This window comes from Manacus vitellinus, unplaced genomic scaffold, assembly GCF_001715985.3.
Source record: "Manacus vitellinus isolate BGI_N305 unplaced genomic scaffold, ASM171598v3 scaffold_38_pilon, whole genome shotgun sequence".
Lineage (NCBI taxonomy): Eukaryota > Metazoa > Chordata > Aves > Passeriformes > Pipridae > Manacus > Manacus vitellinus.
The window spans coordinates 3,185,310-3,204,857 of record NW_021940526.1 but is presented as its reverse complement, the minus strand read 5'-3'; the positions used below and the strand labels follow the sequence as shown (position 1 = coordinate 3,204,857).

Genomic DNA, 19,548 nt, shown 5'->3' with positions numbered 1-19,548 from the left:
TGTTCCCACTTTTATCTCCCCTTGCCCTGGCACGTTTTGAGGGGCATATATAAGTAGTCTGTGTGCTACCTGCCCATGTCTGCACAGCAAAAACCATAAAGCAGATAAAGTCAGCCCTTTTCAGACAATCAATTTTCATTACAATACTTGAATGCTGAGAGAATTTCCAGTAAAATAGATGTGGAGCAAGATATACTCAGGGGTTTTTATTTCCTAACACAACTGGGGGAACATGTGGATGTAGAAAAGTTGGTGTTTCATCTGTTCCTCTGGTTCCTAACTTTGAAAGAAGGGAAAATAAAAAGTAACTGGTATTCCAACTTTTTAAAATACTTTAATATGTAATCTACTATGACTAATGAACTGTCTTGCAGCAATACATCCATAGATTTATATATTAGAGGGAACACCAAAAATAACTACCACACAGTTGGTGCTCCTAAATACTTTTGATTCCCTCTTAGGAGCTTATAAAAATATCTGTGCATATAGTCCAGTTCACAGATTTTGTAGTGTCAAGATTTTCCTCCTTTGGCCTTATTTACTACCACAAGGCTTTTATATAGCGTTAAAACCCATTCGTTTTTCCCATAATTTCCCTTCTTTCTGCCTCTGGGGTGCAGTGACATTGGAATTTATACACTGAACCAGCGCAGTGTTGCATTACATGTTTCTCATTTGCAAAAATGAAAGTTCTTGCTGTGCCCTCTTTGAGGTAAACATGTAATTAAACACAGGAGAGCAGAAGAATTTGTTCTAACTGTGGTGGTAGCTGGAAATTTATTGGATTTAACTTGTGCCTTTTTTTTTTGGATTCTTGTGGAAAGGGCTTTTTTTGGAGCTGTGCCCATTTAAAAATGATGATGTCACATGTAATTACTGCGTTTTCAATAAATGTGCTCAGATGATTCAAGGAGATGTGCTTTGAACTGTCTGGGTTCTAAGAGCCAATCCAAAATGCACGCTGGTGGAGAAGACTGGAATAAGATTCCCTGTAAGGACCCATGGATTTCTGGCACATACCTGCTGCTTGCTGGAGCGAGGTGCCTTTATTTCCCTTGGGAACTGGTGGCTGGAAGTAGCCAACAGAATGTCTTATCCTGACCTGTTCTTCCCATCACCTTCTCCTCTGTGGGTTCTTAGTTCCCCTGCCTCACTTGTCTTCATCTCTATTTCCCATCCTGCCCTGGGAGAGCTGCAGTGCCCAGTTGGTAACTAATGACCAGCCAGGGCTGCAGTGCTGGTTGAACTCCTGGTTTGCAAGAGAAAAATGAGCACTTTTTATTATTTTTTTTTTCCCCCTATATACCCAGCTCTATTTTGTCTTAAAAAAAAAAAGAGCTCCATGGTAACACAACAGCTTACGCCATTCCTGTATCTTCCATGATATGCAGATCATAATTAACTGTGGCTGAGGAAGTTATATGGAGTGATATAATCCCGTCCTTTAATTCAGACTTCCCAGCAGAGCATCAAAAAAGGGATCCTTGCGAGATACCTAAGCTCAGATGTTACAGATTTTAAACAGGCACGTGTAACAAAAATACACAGTGTCTAAAATTAGAAAGTGACTGAAGCACTGAGCTGCATTTTAAGATGATTTGAGTAACACTTCTGAGCCACGTAACCTATCTTCAGTCCTAAAGCTCCCATCACTGATATGCAGGAATTATTTCATCCTTTGGTTGCATTTTGGGAAAAATTCATTATAGGTAGAGTTTGCTGAGGTACAATTTATTTCTAGAGGGTGGCATGAAAACTGCTGAAGTAATTTACTGTGGTAAAAATTGACACTCTTATCTGATTTTAGACAAAATTTTAAAAAGGGAATTTGAGCCCATACCCAAACAAGCTTTTGGGGGAAACCCAGCCCAAATAAGTCTTCTACCCCTTCTTCTGTGTGGCTGTGCTTTATAGAGACACAAAGGTCTCTGAGAGAGGGGAATGGTTCCCTTGGCTTGGGAAATTTGGGACACCTGCACTAGAGGCTGTTTTCTGGGTAACTGGTTTGGGTTTTATGCCTTAGGTTGGGTATGACCAAAAGGACAAAATCCAAATGGGGTTGTGGGGTGTTTGTGTGAGAAGAATGCCAGGCACGTGTATAAAGTAAGGGAAGGCGGAAAATATTTAAACTTTGAATAAAAACATTGCCTGAAAGAGGCAAATTCATGTAATGGTTATTTCACTGTTATTCAGCTGACTAGTGCCTTTACCTCATGTGTGATCCTTTTGATAAACTCTATCAGAGGAATCAAGATAATTGAATGATATATTTAGGTCTTTCTGAAAAATTCACAGCAATTGCATCAGGAAATTATATCTAGTTTAGGGCTATTAAATATTCCATTACTGCTGCTTTCACTCTGTAGCATTAGTAGAACTCATTTCTTTCTTTCTTTTCTTCCCCTCAGCCCTAAACAGCAGGCAAAAATGGCAGAGTACTGCAGATTAATATTTGGAGACGCACTGCTTATGGATCCACTGGAAAAATACCCGGTAATGTGGCTTGGGATTTGTCAGATCACAAATGTCTGAGTGAATTTTTATTGAGGTGTTTCAGCCCTGTCTCATTCTTCACACAGAGCCTCTCAAAACAGAGTCTAAAGGAGGGGGTTAAGCAACGTGAGCTGTTGGTGACTTAAGCATCGTTTTTTATGCAGAGGTTGTCCTGATGTAGTGAATTGTAATCTTCTAAATGCAATTGATCCTCATTTTATAATGTGGGCCTTCATATTTGAACTAATACTTATTTGGGTTATTACTGTAGACACTTCATAAAGCATTTTCCTTCTTAAGTGCCCTCAGTAGCCCTGTTTCATTTAATGTTGCCGTTACGTCTTGTGCAAAATCCATCTCATTTTAACGGGGCTCACAGAGGTTACAAAACCATCCCGTGCCATGTGGGCCCTAAGACATTGTCATAAGCTTGTTTCTTTTATTATGACAAATCTCTCTTCTTTTTTTTCTGCCAGCTTGAAGCTGGGGTTCCCCTTCCAAGCCCCATGGATTTAATGTACAAAATTCTGGTGAAGAATAAAAAGAAATCGCATAAGTCAGCAGATGGAAGTGCAAAAAAGAAGCTGTCAGAGCAGGCTTCCAACACATGCAGTGATACATCCAGTATGTTTGAACCTTCCTCCCCCGGAGCAGGTATGAGTTGAACCTACAAATACATTTCTCTCTAAAACATAAATGCTTAATTTCAGCTGTAACTCAGCCCATTTACAGCAAGGTACAGGTACACAAGCCTGGGCCTTGCTCAGTAGGAAACAACACTAAGTGTCATTGAGCCAGGAGTGTAATCTTTGAAGGCTCAGGGCTGAGAAACCCCCATGGAATGACCCAAAGCTCAGTGATGTGTGCTAACATTTGTCTGCACTGCTTATTAAGCAGAGTGAGCTGCCAACTCCTCCACCCTTGGCTGCCTTCTCTGGGTGCTCGAGCCCAACATCAAATACAAATGTTTTCTTGTTCCTGTTGCCTCTGAGCTGTGCCTGCCATTTGGTGCCCTTTCACGCTGAACCCCTTGCCCAGCAGAGCTGCTCTGGTTTCCTGCAGTGTCTCGAGGTTTAGGGTAACTGGATGAGATCCCTGTTCCTCAGACACCAGGGCTCAGCCTGCAGTTGTCCTGCATTAGTCACATCACAGACCTCTGTGCAAAGATGTTCTTCTGTTCCAGAGATGGAAACAGGCAAAAATAATACGGCAAATAAACATTTGTTACCCATGAGTTGCCATCAGGGAATGTAGCCAGTGGAAGCACAGTGTATTATGTTTATCTTGTTCCTCTTATTAGCAGAATTTTTAAAATCAGAAATGAAATATAAAGGTTGCATATATATTCTGGTAATGCCTATGGGGGTCTTCAGAGCTCCATTGTGAGTGTTGGTGTACAGAAATGAGTAAGAGATGGTCTTTGTCCTGAAGAGCTTAAATACAAACTAGAAAGACAAAGAGAGGTGCAGAGAAAAAAGGTAAAATGTGAGGGTTTGCTCCTAACCACCACAGCAGATTAGCAACTAGCAAGACAAGCAACAAAATCTCTTTTTCCTGATTCCCCATACTGGAATTTCTTCTCCTGTCAAGACTGAAATTCTGGATTCTTAAAGGCATAGGCATTTATGCCTCAGCAGTAGATTACTTATAGAGCACATCGAAAGCTCTTCTGCAATATAAGTTCATTACCATTTGCCATTAAAAAACTTTTTTCCATTGTTTGTAATTTTTTTTCTAAATTCTGATTAATTGAGCTGAAAATTTTCCTGCTGGCAGTTTGCCTCAAACTGAATTAAAAAGAAAGAAATCCTGCTTCATTTGTGGGTAACATTGTTTATCCTATTAGAAGCAAAAAAAGAGTTTTCAACTGTTGTTTTTAAGAAACTATGAAAAGGGCCTGGATTTCAAAGGAAGATTCATCCTGGTGTCAGGGATGATTTCATACTATTTTCTTGATTTGCTTTAGACAAATCCCAAGCAGCAGGAAAACAAACGTGTGTTCCAAATGATTTTCCACCATTTGAAATCGGCTCTGGGTTCCTAACTCTACATTTTTGTTACCAGCACGTGGTGGGAACCAGTGGCAAAGTACATGTCTTCTGCTTTCTCAGGGCCTGGTTTTGCATAGAGGGCAACAGCTTTGCCTTTCAGGAGCCTCTCTGGGAGCTTTTCTAGGAAAAGACCTGGGCTGTGAATGTAGATGTTGATGCTGCTGCAAGGCAGGAGGGTCAGTCTCATAACAGGGTGTGTAATTTTACAAATTAACTGTGAACATTAGGTCTGTATTACCTCTGTAACAGCTTCTGATTATGCAGAGGAACACTTACAAATTAGAAAATGCTGGAACTGAGACTGCAAAATTGATGTGGTCACTTGGCTCAGCCGTGACTGCCAGAGTGCATTGCTTGTAATGCTGGTGTCAGCCCCTGTTTCTCCTTGAGGACTTGTGCCTCTTTTGGAGAATGCAGTTAGTCAGTATTTTCCCTCTCACTGGATCAATACTTGATCCCAGATACTGCATCCTTAGTGAATCTCTGTGGGGGCATCCAGACTGAGCATGAGCTCTTGCCAGGCAGCAGTGAATTTATCTGGACAGTACCTGTGGGAAGTGAAAGAAAATTAAGTCAATCTTACCTAAGGACAGACAAACCTGACAAAGCTCAGGAACAGTTTAAGGATGACTGACAAGGAACACCCAGAATCTCATTTTTCAAGAGTACTTTGAATTTTTAAGTATTCAGAGCACAGCTCTGGAGGTTTCAGCTACAGCTCAGAGCTATGAGGATGCAGTGCTTCTGTAAATCAGGTGCCAGTTTGCTGTCTGTGAACGTTTAAGGAAAAAAAAAAATCACCATTTTATGAGACCCATGTGGCAAGACCCAGCAAGAAGCAGAGCTCAACAGTCACCAAGACACCCTTCTCACTGTCTCGTTCCTTTGTGCATCTCCACATCAGCAACAGGTGATGCTGGAGCACTTGTGCTCCTCTGTACCCAACACCAACGTCTGTAATGCAACTACAGACTCACTAAAGGAAGCCTGATTCTTAACATGAAGTGTTTCACTACTCCAACCTTAATATAATCTTTACATTTGGCAAGTTGGGCAGGTTATTCAGATAGCTCTGTTGGGCTGTATAGCTCCTGTCAGAGCTGCTGCTGATCTTCAGGAGGAAGATGTGCTGATTTAGTCTTCTCGAGATTCTAAATGAGTTTTTTCACAGCAGTGCAAAGACTGTGGAGGTTCTTACTTCAGCTGTGACAGCAAGTGTCTTACACTGCTTGAGGTCAGATTGAAACCCAAATAAACCAGGCTTTTGATATGTTTATAAGACACACCATATGAAAGTGATATAGTAACAATAATTAAAGAATTCCGAAACGAGCTTTGTGGAATGCCTTGCAGGATGCTCATGAACCTGCTGTAAAAAGTAACTTCAGTAGGGCATATCTGTCAGTGGAAAAAACTTCTCCTAAAAGTGCAGCAATGCTGACAAAGCAGAAAGTGAAGTAGATTGTAGTTTTGGCAAACAAGCAGCTTAGACCTGGCTGGTTTTGCACAATGAGCAGCAGTAAATAAGGAAGATTTTCCAAATTCTGTTCCAGTGCAGAAAGAGCAGTGGCAGTTCTGCAGGGTCATACGTTTCACCAAAAGGAGGCCCATACTGAAAGTAGCTAAAACTTGCTAATTGAACACTATTTAAATTTCCAAGCAGATTGTTAGTTTCTCACTGATAGGATGATGTTTTTTGTCAGACTAGTGGGTGCTGCAAGGGAAGAATCACAGGAAGACAGAGAGATGGGGTAGAATTGGCTCCATGATTTCCTGATGCTTAAATAGAAAACTAGATAAAAGGGTTTAGGCTGGGTGTATGTAAATGCATTAGTACATTGCTGCTGCTTGCCAGCTGAGGCCATGGCCCATTGTTACAAAGCAAAATAACCATTAGCAAACTGAATAAAATTTACTTTTCTCCATTTTAAAAATCAGCAAGTGCTAACATACAGTGGAAAAAAACCCCAAAGGTGATTCCCCCTGAGGTGCTGGTGGCTGCCTAAATGTTACAGAGCTAACAAGCTGCACCAGCAAGTACCACATTCGTAATCCATGCTGGCTGTTACTTTGAAGGGGTCTGAGAGAGCAGATTACCAGATCCCTCTGACTTTCAAGCCCTGTCTAACCTTTTGTTTTTTTAGGCACTCGGTATCTGGTGTGCTGCTGAGGAACGGTGAGGATGGATAATGTTCAGCACACTCTTTCTTGCCCCTGGTAACAGGGATATGGCTTGTTGTCCCCAGCTCTCCTTCTCCTCCTCCACTCAGTATTACTGTGTGGAACCCCTCTACCCACCTACTGGGATTCAGCCTCCTTTGTCCACTCAATACATTGCCCAAGGAGCAGAGCACTTCTATGCCTGCCCCACTCACTAGGGACAGCTCCTGGAAAACGTCCTTGAAACTGTCCCACTGAGGAGTTTCCTGTGCCCTTCTGCCTACCAGTAGTTGACAGTTTCTGTGTTGTAACTTATCTGTTGTGTTAGGGAGCCACATCCTTTAATTTCTTGGAATTCTTCTGTCTGCCCCTGTCCGTGGGCAGGCTTTTGTCTCTGTTTGCAGGGCAAGCCTTGGAACAGGGCTCTCTATTCTCACTGCATTTGTGTGCCACGTAGTGTGGAGAGGTCCTGTCCTTACCTGGGTTTGTAGCCCCATCTAAATGCAAATTGTGATTATGCCATTAGAGCTAATTGTCCCTTAAGCTCTCACATGCATGCTGGATGTGACCTGTGCCCAGTGTCTGTGCCCTCCTGGGAAGGGATGGCACCACAGTGGGATCAGTGAGCACGAAGGTGTCCAGAGCACAGATATCTCCTCAGCCTGGCCCAGGCTTGCTCTGGCTTTGTGTCCCTGCAGTGTGACAGGGAGGGTTGGGTGTGAGCACAGGACCCTGCCACTGGGTGAAAGGCAATGCAGATGTAGTCATGCTTTCTAAACCACTTATTTTTATTCTGTGTTTGCAATCCTGTCACAGTCTTGCTGCCTGATGCAGAACTTGAAAATGAGCTCTGATCTCCTTGGGAGTGTCCCTGTTAAGTATTTTCAAATAAACCAGTGATGTGTTGCATACTTTCCCCCCTGGACACTTCCAGCAAGAGCAGGCTGACATGTACCTGGTATCTCAGCACTGCAAGTTGGCTGGAATCTGCCTGCATCCCCCATTTTGTGGGCTGTGCAAAGTGTTATTTTGCCAGTCTGGTTAAATCATTTGAAAGCTTCCCATCCCAAGATTGTCACTGTGAATCCTGTGAGAGCTGGGCTGGGTCCGTGCACTGCGCTGAGGTTCCTGGAGCCATCCCTGGAGCCCGTTGAGCAATCGTGTTATTTTCTTCAATGAAACGTTCGGGAAGAAATGTGTTGATGAATAAAAGCCTGACATTTCAACATCTGCATCTGGAAGGAAATGCAGCCTGGGTAGTCATCATCTGGTTGTGAAAGGCACACTCATGTGCTCTCCATGTTCAGAAGGGTCCCACTGGGCATGATTCAAGGCCTGCTGGAACAAAGAGCAGTTTATTGACTCAGTGGGCTTTGGATTAGACCCTAAATTGACAGGAGGAACTGAGACTGAATTACCATTCTCTGGAGAGTTTGGGAATGCTGCACAGTAGTCAGATTTTTTTTGCTGCCACTGCTGAAACAAGCTGAAAGGTTTGTGGAATAAAATCTTTAGAGAGAGTTGTCAGTCTTATAGGTGTGGATTGGTGACTGCAGTATAAGTTAAATGTTCTTTTCCAGAGTCTTCTTCGGATGCACAATGTACACTTTATGACAGCCAGGCCCTCAGGGGGAGTTTCTAAAGAGAAAGATAAGGTTGATATTCCTTAATGGTTTAATTTCTGATGCAACTAAATCAAAACATTTTGGAGGCGAGGGGAGGCATCCGTTAATTAACATTAAAGAACTTGTGTCTTGCCCAGAGGAATCTGATGAGTGCACAGCAACTGGGAGCAAGGCAGTAAATGTGTTTTATCTGGTCCTCTTTACTGTGAGCACAATTTCGGGGAAAGGATGAGCCTTCTGCACCGCGCTGGCATTTTTTGGCTCACACTGCCCTCAGCCGGTGCAGCTGGGCTCTAACGGAGCCCTGACGGAGGAGCACCACGGCGGTCTGCCAGGGGAGCTGGAGCCCAGTTCCTGCAGTTTGGCTCCCGCGCCAGCCCCTCCCAGCTGCGCTGCCTCAGTCCACAGGCTGGGATACGTTCAGAACAGATGGATTTTGCCGAGCAGCCCTTGATAGCACAGCACATGAGAATCTCATCGGCTTTCGTGTGTGATTTCCTCACCCCGACCGTGGTGTTACGTGTGAGCTCCTCGGAGGGGGTGAGGCGTCCACTGGAGGTCCTGCACGGATCCTGCAACAGCAGGAGTTTGAACTCACATCTCCACCCCCTGGGGCTGTGCCCCAAACGTGGGAATATCTCTCCAAAGCAGTTTGTGATGCTGTGTCCACACACTCCACTCCTTGTCAGTGCTGATTTCCAAAGCTTCAGACAGCTGCAGAGGAAGAGTTTTAGCTTGGTTGGGCAATAAGAACTTAAATCAGTGCCGAAGAGGGATGAATCACGAATCCCTCGAGACCAGCATGTTTGATTTGTGTGGTGACAAAAAGCACATGTACAGCTCAGTCTCCTTCAAGCAGTGCTACTTGCACATCTTTGTTGGATTTGTCGCTGATGATTGTAACTGTTGCTTCAGCCAGTAATTACCTTCTGCTTGAAACTTTGCAGGAGAAGCAGACATGGAGAGCGACGATGATGATGACTATGATGATGACTGTAAGAAGTCGTCGATGGATGAAGTAAGGGTGCAGATGTGTGTTGTGGGGATGGGTCGGTTCCAGCGGCTGCGGGTTGGCGCGCGTTACCAGGAGCGGGGCTGCCATCCAGTGGAGAGAGGGAGGCAGAGCACCGGGAAGCACACCACCGGGAAGCACACACCACCAGCTTTCCCGAGCCGGTTGTTAATCGGTTTGGAAGCACGTCCTTGCTTTGTTTATTTGTACTTTAATTTTCTGGAGATAAGGAACGAATAGCACCACGGCTGATCTGTTTTAAGCAGCCGCTTGTGATGTGTTTAGCGTTGTTGGAAGAAAAACTTGACATCCCAAGCTTAGAGCTGCGTTTATTATTTATCCAGCAGCACTTATAAATGTGCTCAGCACCGCGCCTGTGTAAAGGTAATGCAGTCCCTTCCCTGGGAGTCACATAAAAAGAATGAATATGGCAGCAGTTTAACGTAAAATTTACATTTCATGGTAAATTTTCTTCTTTACTCTGTGATGCTCCCTATGTGAAGCATTGCCTTCACTGAGCCAGGGTCAGGGGAAGATGCCACACCTGATAGAGAACTGGTCTTTGGTGTTTGTGGCCCCCGATGGGCAGATCCAAGCTGCAGCCTTTTTCCCTTCTCTGCCCCAGGGTACTGCTGGGAGCGAGGCCATGGCCACGGAAGAGATGTCTAACCTGGTGAACTACATTCAACCTGTGAAGTTTGAGTCATTCGAGGTATCAAAAAGTAAGTAAGCTAAGCATGAGCAACACCTCCCACTGGAAATTACCCAGCAAGCCTTTGGCAGAAGGTTCTGGAGAAACGCTGCTTGGCTTCCTCTCAGTCAGGTTCAGACACACGGACAGAAAGTGTTCCCTTGGTATCTGGCCAAATAAATCCATTTTTATTTTGAAACCTCTTTTAGTCGAAATACCCAACTTCATCAAGAGGAAACATGCTGACATTTCAAAACCATTTTTGACAATTACCTTGCCTTTGTTGCCCATGACTGAGGAGTAACTTAAGCAGTTTGAGAGGTGGTCATAAATATATTCCTACTTCTATTTTGCCTCTGCTATGTTATAGAAGATTCAGAGGAAGCAGAGTGTGCCCTTCCCCATATGCAAATTCACTCTTTTCCTGCCTCCCTGTGTTGTATAGAAAGGCCATAATTTCATCCCCTGCTGACTTTTACAGAAGATGCCTTGCTAGGAATGCTCTCAGTAGCATCCTCAGTAAACACTGCAGCATCTTTCCCTTCCTTCATGCACCACCCCCTACTGTTTGCCTGCCCTTTTTCACTTTGTTTTGACAGGTTTTAATGTGCTTTTGGCGTTTTTTAGTTAAGGAAGTGTATAGCACTTTAATTTATTCCAGATCCGTGGTGGCCTTGGCAGAGGACAGGTAATTTTTGCCTCAGTCCATGTCTCTGTACAAGATTTTGCATTTACTTGTGATGAATAATAAACATGTAAGAAGTTACCAACTGTTCATTTGCATGTGGGTATTTATACAGACACACACACAGGCAGTCACAAAATCATGCAGGGAGCTGGGCTTATTCCCTGGAGTAGTGTCCCTTTGGATGTTTGTAATCTCCTTCAGCTCTAATGAGAATTACAAGAACACAGTGGGAAGGAGATGTGCCTTCTGGAAAGGAAGCCATGTGAATCCTAGCAGGACAAGTTGATGCAGCTGCTGTAAAATTGTCTTGTTTTTTTTCTGTTCACATGCCTGTGCCTTTCCAAATTTTGTGTTTTGTAGAGAGCTGCTGCTGTCCAGATTTTTATCCTAAGTTTTGATGTGACCTTTGATCAATCATACTGTGTCTGTGAACTCATAATATTAAGGAATTAAATTTCTAGTGTTTCTATCAGAAAAAATCATTATGTGGAACACGTGGCCTGTTCATTAAAGCAGAGGCCTTAGGTGGTAAATGTTGCTGGCTGTTTAAAGCATGACTTGTGGGTTCTAGTCTTAGTCCTGGCCTGGACTCACTACTGGATCTTCATTAAATTCAGTGAGGGTGAGCTGAATAAAGAAGGAATTAGATTAGGACTGTTTCTTAGTTTGCTGCCTATCCAGTTCTTTCCAAGATATTTTACTTTTGTTTACTTGACCTCAAGTGTAAGAGATCCAGAAGTGTAAGAGATCCAGAAGTGTAAGAGATCCAGAAGTGTAGAGACCCATGCTGGTGTTTTATACAGTTTCATTGTTTCATTGTTACGGCATTTTTCTATTTTAATATTTGCTAATTCAGAATTAGTTTGGATTTGTGATCCTGGCCTCCTCAGCACCTCACTGCTTCTGTCACTCCCACATTTTAAAGGTGCATTTTCTGGTCTTGCACCCGACTTGTTAACAGAAATATTGAATAGCTGTGGATCTGTACCAGTCCCCTGATTGCCCTCACCAGAAATGTTCCCTCTCTCTGACAGCAAGTAGCTGTAACTGTATTTTTCCATGTTTTTCAGACAGGTTTTCAATGAGTTTTTTGTTCACTCTGTAGTGACTTCCTCCTGACAAGATAGTATGGTATAAGCATCTATCAGTAGAGAGAAATGTCTGTCCTGCACAGTCTTTTCTTCAAAGGGCAGGTTCCTTATTCTCTCCAGCTATTACAAGGAAATAATTGTTCTTATTTTAATTAGGAGTTTGATTAAGCCCTGGACAGTTCATAACTGAATCCTTTAACAGATACTAGTTCTGGTTTCCTACAGATGCTCTACTTTAAGATAAGGCTGAGAGATAAGAGTTTATTAATATAACAAATTCAACACCTCTGTTCTAAATGGAATAAGTGCAGTGTATGTGTGTGTGGTTAGTGCCATCCCATCAGTAAGGGGAAAGCTGGAATAAGAATAATCTCAGTGTGTTTATGAGGAGCTGAGATGGAATTGAGCTGGCTGGAACAGTCTGGAGAAAGAGAGGATATTGTGTGTTGGAAAGGGAGTGGTAGGATAGCACCTCTAGGGAACCCCAGAAATCTTTCACCATTAGGAGGTAACAGCTATGAATAAAAGCAGTAGCATGATGGCTACTATTTAGAAATAGGGACCACAATAAAGTCCCAGTCTCTGCTCTCCTGGAGGGAGAGCATCCCTTTTGGAACACCATGTTTGTGCTCTGACTCCAGCATACCCTGAGAACGGTTTGTAGCTCACAGGCTGGCAGCACATTTTCCTCTCACATTGGCCCAAACTATCCAATTCTTCATTTCTTTGGATCCACTGCTTCCTTTTTGGCTTCCTATGAGGAAAGTGCCCACCTGTTTCTGTCCTGCTTCTCTCTACAAGACAAGTGCTTTTGTTCAGTTTTATCCCCTTCCTGCAGCGTCACAGTTTGACTCCAGGGAGCTGGCCAGGCTGGCCTCCTGGCCATCCCTGGATTGCTGCAGCACAATTCCTTCTAAAACTCCATGAGGCCAGTTTTCTCTGTCTTGTTGTTTGCTTTCAATGAAGTGGTGAGGCTAGAGAGATCTTACTCCAACACAGGCCCCACTTCCCTCATTTTTAAAGAGGCCAGTGCTGAGATAAGCAATGGATGTGACCTCCAGTGCTGTGGCCCCTTTCAGGCAGCATACACAGCTGATTGGGATGAATCCTTACCTTCTGTAGAAAGGTGTAAAGGAAAAAGCTTAGAAGGGTCTTAGGCTCTCTGCTGCACATTAGGCTTGGGTGCATTGAAAGGCTGTGCCCACATCAGGCAAAGGTGAGTAACAAATGATACACAAATTAATAGTTAGTCCTACTGACTCAAATGCTTAGGAGGAGCTCAAGTGTCACACACATTTCCTGCTCTGACGTGTCCCTGGTTTTATCTCCCCTTTGAACTTCCAGAGCGCAACAAAAGTTTTGAAATGTCTTCCTTTGTGGAAACCAAAGGGCTGGAGCAGCTGACCAAGTCTCCTGTGGAATTCGTGGAGTATCCTTGACTTTCAGAAAGCTGCTTTCTAAGTCTCTCTGTGTCTGAGATCTGTTACAGAGCTTTATTGAAATTTGGAGACAGGAGCTGGGGAAATAGGGAACATAAATGAAATTTGTAGATTTGACTGTCTTTCTAAATGAATTAATTGGCCTGAGTTCTGATGAGCTAATTTAAAAATTGTCATGAGTCCTTGTGCTGCGGGCTAGGACTAGAGGGAATAGGCATAAACTACATATTGAAGACCTGATTCTTCGTATTGTCATTGTTAAATTTATCATCCTGTGTGAAGTGATACAAGTTATGGTGAGCAAATTGTCAAAATGTAGCTGACTTCTTTTTTTGCAAGGTGCTTACTTTCCCATCATACCTCTACTTCTGAGAACTCTGAGCTGGTTTATTGCCACATAGTTGTTTGGGGGGTTTTTTTATGACTTCTAAAGGAAAGCTAAGGAACATTCTGTTTAGACCTTTTGATCCAATATCTCTCACCATGGCTGCAGTTTAGAATGAGCGATCAGGATAAAATAGTGCCTCAAACTGAACATCTCTCCCTGCTTCAGAGGAAGATTCCCTGTTTACAGCTAACTGGCCTCTATAAATGTAACCTTAGGAAAATCCCAAATTAGAAACCATAATGATAAATGGAATTTTATGAACGTGATCTTTTATACAGGAACAAACAGCACCTTTAATTGCCCCGTATTTATCCTATCTCCTACAAAATTGTGGCCCTCTGGAAGCCTTATGGTTGCAGAAATCCAATAAGGAACCCACTACCATTCTGCAAGGAACACCTGTACTTCACACTGCAGTTGCACCTCTCTGCAGAGTGATTTTTGTCACGTGTACTGTATCTTAACTACTCACCATTTAGATACAACAAAATGCAGCTGAGCCGAATTTACCCCAAGGGAACACGTGTGGATTCTTCCAACTACATGCCACAGGTCTTTTGGAATGCTGGCTGCCAAATGGTTGCTCTCAACTTCCAAACTGTAGGTAAGCTGTGCTGTTCTCTGCATTTTGAAACCTGTACGTGTCCAGTTCTTTGATAGAGTTTCTGATTCATAGGTAGGAAAGGCTTTTATGCATCAAAAGGTATCCAGTGATTGAATTATAGTACAGAGCTGCTAATTAACATTTTTAACACAGATTTTTACTATTTCTGTTAAAGTCAGTATGAAATTACAGTAATTGTTGTTATTTTATTGCTTTTTTAAATTATCATCTCTCCAGAACTTAATTCTTATCAATGTTTTTAACACCTAGATTTGTCTATGCAAATAAACATGGGAATGTATGAGTACAATGGCAAAAGTGGGTACAGGTTAAAGCCAGAGTTCATGAGAAGACCAGACAAACACTTTGATCCATTTACTGAAGGTATAGTGGATGGAATAGTAGCCAACACCTTGTCTGTCAAGGTATGTACAAAGCTGGTGGATATACTCTCATGGAAATGTTAGAGCATAGATATATTTATATTTCTGTTGTGCAGTGACCTAGGATATGGCTATACTAAGTCAAGAAAATAAAATACATTGAATTTCATGGAGTGACATTTAATTTTTAAATTCTGCCTCACATTTCATGTTGTAGGGTAAATAAATGCATTTTTATTGTACGTATTCTTTTCCGCAGAAGTAATTACAGAGTCACAGCATCACAGAATTGGGAAGGCAATGGATTTAAGAGCAGCTGGGCTGTGTTTTTAGTAACAAAGGGCTGGATTTAAAACACGCTGTTGTGAAGTGGGAGGTTGGACTGGAATAGCTGGAACACCGCAGTGTTTAGTGTAAATAAAGTTTTGTGGTTCTCTGAAAGTTCTCCAGCAGAACTGTGGAACCATAAATGTCAGCTGCAATTCATTGCCAACTTGCTTTTCTTTTGAAGGACCTCTAATGAAGTTCAAGGACTGCCAGGAGCCTGCAAACTGAGAACTACTCACAGGAATATTTAGGGGGATAGATTGAGTTGGCTGTGCCAGGGTGACAAATTGATGCTCTGTCTATCTCCAGTTATAAAACCATCAACTTCCTCAAGTCCTGCTACTCCTTTAATGGACTTGTCCATTAGAACAGAGTCTGTAATTTGGAATCCACCTGCAAAATATCCTCCTGTTTTCACTGGGAGCAAACAAACATTTCCTCTCAGGCTGCAGGCAGGAGCAGAGCCGTGCTGGGAGGGAGCTGAATAAAGGAATAATGTGATGACATGCACAGTAAAAAAAGAGGATGTGTGGGATGACCTTTTGTGGTGACCTGTAATCACAGGAGCTTTCAGTGCCCTCCTGGGGGTTTAGAGGCACTTTCTTCTGCAATTATAGTAAATGGAGGTGGAAGTCATTCAATAGCTATTAGGAGATGCACAGAGTTTTTAGCAGGAATGAGCATCCAGGAGAGATGTCAGCTGCTCCTGCCTGCTCAGGGAAGGCTCTGCTGGTTATAATGTCAGTGCTCATACAAGATACAGCTGAGACTGGATTAAGATTTGTTTTAGACAAGCCTCAGTTTGTTAAGGTACAGTGATGCTGCTACACACTCCTGTGCCTCCTCAGCTTCCTGAACAAATTGCAGACCCTTCTTTCGTAGTAAATCTCCTCACCCTCTGTGAAGGGCCTTTCTTAGAATATCAACTTCTGAATTTTTTTTTCTCCCTCACAGCTATAATCTCTCTGCTGTTTATACCACTTTTTTTTTTTTTGCCCCCAGCATTTTTTGAACCTGTTGTTGAGACTGGATAGAACTTGGGAGTTCTCAAAGATACTGTGTTGTGGAACTAGGCAGCCAGGCTGAGGATGAGATCCAAATGAGTATTCCTGCTGAGGGAAGGGCAGCAGCATAATCCCAACCACATTATAGCTCATAGGGGAATTCAGGACCGCGGGGTCACAGGAAACCAGGCCTCACAAGTTGTTTTGCTGTGTCTGCAATGAAACAGTGGGTTTGTTTTTTTTCTGTTTGTTGTGGGTTTAGCTTTGTTTTGGTTTTATTTTGAATGCATACTACCTGATCACTAATGGGAATTATCCATCTGCATTTCAGCCACTCATTTCCTAATCCACCAAAGTGGTCTCTTAACGATCCTCCTTTGTTTTGGCTTCAGATAATTTCGGGCCAGTTTCTGTCTGATAAAAAAGTCGGTACCTACGTAGAAGTGGACATGTTTGGCCTGCCTGTGGACACCAGAAGAAAAGCTTTGAAGACCAAGACCTCTCAAGGCAATGCAGTTAATCCCGTCTGGGAGGAGGAAGCCATAGTGTTTAAGAAGGTCAGTGTAGCACTTAAGGGCATTGTGCTTTTTTTATCTCTGTCCAGTGGGACATTTCATTACTGAAACTTTGCACTTGTTAGAAATAAGAAGAAGAGATTCTGAATAGTTAGTTCTTGAACTGTTTGTTGTTAACCACTTTTGCTGAACTTTGGCTTCTCTGGTTGTGCCAGCTCCTGCTAAAATAAGTGAGTTTGAGGTCACCTTGGTTGTTTCCCTGGCACAGCAGATGTGATGATGGGATCAGCACACACAGAGCCCAGCAGCAGCTCAGCTGAATGGCCATGGCATTCTGCCTTGGCTGAGCAACCCTCCTGGTAACCTGGGAGCAGGACAATGTGGATACAGCCCTGGTGACCTGCTGGCTGAGCTGGCACAGCCAAAGCAATCTGCTGTCTGTGCTCAGCACTGGATTGTGCTGTATAAATACAGCCCAGGTGAGGAAACCACATAAATCCCATCCGCTTGAGACATAACCTTCTGAGCTGCTCATGCAATTTGAACAGTATCACCCAGACATAATTCTCTAAACTTCAAAGGAGCAGAAAACACTGAGCATGTTTTAGGACTGTGCAAGGTGAATGTCCTATTGTGCTCTGCAATCCACTTTAAGCCAAAATTTGAACAGAATCTCTGGCTTTGCTTATTGACTACACTGGTTAAGTGTGTATATATATCTATCTTTATATATATATGGACTCTCCTGAGTCCAGGTATGTGTAAAATAATTTATTTCAGATTTGTCCCAGCAAATGCAGTTCACAGAGGTGTTTATATAGTGGGTACTTGCAGCACTGCTTTCTAAGGAGTAGGGCTCCTTTCCCTGAATATTTGGCCTTCTGAATGACTTTCCTTTGGCAGCCTGCCAGAGCTCAAGTTTGGAAACATCACTAGCATTTTTCTTCTGCAATGAACTTCTAATTAGTGTACTTGGTTTCTCTATTTAGTTAACGATCGTGCCTGACTGCCTCTGTGCTCAGGGAGGCATAGGCTACTATTTTTAGTAATGCTGAAAATAAATTAGAGAAGCTCTGAGGTTTGGATTGTTGCTTTTTTCTTATCTTTTCTTTCAATGGCATATATTCTGAAAAAAATCAAGGCATATTTTTGGCCAATTTTAAAATATGTATATTTCTACGTAGATTTGCACTAAGTAAGTAAACGAGATGGATTATGCTACACAATTTTTCAAGTAGTAGTAAAGATCCCTAGCTTAGTAGGATGGTTTAGTAACCTTTTCTGATTCTTGTCTAGGTGGTTTTACCTTCCCTGGCGTGTTTGAGGCTGGCAGTGTACGAAGAAGGAGGGAAGTTTATTGGTCATCGGATATTACCGGTCTCAGCAATTCGACCAGGTAAACCTGTTTCTCCATTGAGACAGACATTGTGGAGTGAAGAGACACAGCAAGGCAGAATCTCAACTGCTGTAAATCAGACTTGTTATTTGAATAATCTGTCTCAGCTTTGAAAAAGAAAAATACCGTATTTCACCAGAAATTTAAATTTAGGAAAACCAACAGAATTAAGTCATCAAAGGCATGGTTGGTACTTCTTTGTCTCCACTACATCAGCTTCATGCTGGCCAGGTTTATGCTAAACAGTGCAACTGTACACTTTTAAGAGGAAAGAGGGCAGCAACAGCCAACTTTGATGCCATCTTTGTGGGAATAGGAGATGGCTGGGAGTTAAACAAAGTATGCTCCTCTCACGTAATTTCTACACTCATGCAAAGACTGACCTATATGCAAGCTGTTGTATCTCTGTAACACCTTTAAATCAACCCAAAAATACTTTCATCTTCATCACTGAAAATTAAAAGAAAAATATCATTAGTGGTCTCTTCTAAATTATATTATTATTTCTGTTATAATTAGTGGCCACTTAAATGGGAATTGTCTTGTGCAACAGCTCAGCCCTTGTTTTCCAGGCCAGAGCCTTGTTAGAGATCCTTTTTCAGAAGGATGCAGTGACATTGGCAGTTTGAGCAAGAGGAGTGTTCAAATTCAGTGCCAACTTTTCCAGTGAGGGGAGGAAACTAAATTAGGGCAAGCATATGGGCCATAAACATGCTTCCAGCTTCACTCACACTGCAAAAGGAAGAATATCTCTATCTGTACCTTATCTAGTCAGTCCCAGCAGTAGCACAAAACTCTCCTGTCTCTGTATCTTACAGTTGCCCATATTATTCCTGAAGAAGAATCTCCAACCTTTTTCATGAGCCAACTCAGTTTATCAATCCAGCAGAAAGCTGTTTTACCCCAGCTGCATTTTCTGCTGGCTCAGTGGCTGTAACTGCCTCCTGGGGCATCTGCCGAGCTCCAGAGGAAGCTGGGTGATTGGGGAGGCAAAGGGGGATGAGAGGGATTTCCCCCCTGTGGTAAAAGTGAGCTCTGGCCATGGGTCCCCTCTCATGAGCCTTGCCCTACGTGCAGCACAGAGTCCATTCATCACATCACCGAATCCTGGACCTGCTTTTGAGCTTGTGCTCCTTAGAACAAAGACCACTGTGTGAAATCATGCAAGGACTTCTGAGAGCTGTTACCCACAGGCCTATTTTCTGTCCTTTTGACTCAAATAATCATTAGTTTACACCATGTGATGGAGAGCAGCATGTTGGGGTTAGTTTATTTAAATACTGAAAATTTGCTGGAGGAGGTTGAGAGAACTGAGAACCCTTTGTAGTGTGTCATTTCTCTCTTTGCTGAGATGCTGTTGAAAACTGTATGATACTGTCGCACAAATCCACAGAGTTACCACTATTCCCAAAGCAAGGATTTAGCTGTTACTTGGAGAGGGAGTTGTTCCCATCAGCCAAGATTCCCCCAGATAAATGCATCCTGCTCATGACTCGTATCCTGACACTGCCCACGTGTGCAGCTCCCAAACCATGCCTTAGGAGAGCAGCCTCAGGCATGGTGAGAGAGACACCAGTTTGTGAGGCAGAGGGTGCAGCTTTGCAGCACTGCAATGCTGTGTGAGTTTGGTGGGGCTGGAATTCCTTTTCTCCCATTCCTGTGCACTTCCATCACAGCT

At 42.9% G+C, this 19,548-nt stretch overlaps 1 protein-coding gene across 1 annotated transcript in view; it reads left to right on the top strand.

Annotated features, from left to right (window-relative positions):
- The window catches only part of PLCB1 (phospholipase C beta 1), a gene marked incomplete at its 5' end in the record, with an annotated part of 333,313 nt that overhangs the window by 241,962 nt on the left and 71,803 nt on the right, over positions 1-19,548 (top strand). Inside the window, 9 exons of the mRNA XM_018077472.2 lie at positions 2,412-2,496; positions 2,973-3,150; positions 9,280-9,350; positions 9,970-10,066; positions 13,159-13,243; positions 14,121-14,245; positions 14,516-14,670; positions 16,352-16,516; positions 17,771-17,870. Of these exons, the coding sequence (XP_017932961.2) occupies positions 2,412-2,496; positions 2,973-3,150; positions 9,280-9,350; positions 9,970-10,066; positions 13,159-13,243; positions 14,121-14,245; positions 14,516-14,670; positions 16,352-16,516; positions 17,771-17,870 (1,061 nt within the window). The remainder of the gene's footprint in view (positions 1-2,411; positions 2,497-2,972; positions 3,151-9,279; positions 9,351-9,969; positions 10,067-13,158; positions 13,244-14,120; positions 14,246-14,515; positions 14,671-16,351; positions 16,517-17,770; positions 17,871-19,548) is intronic.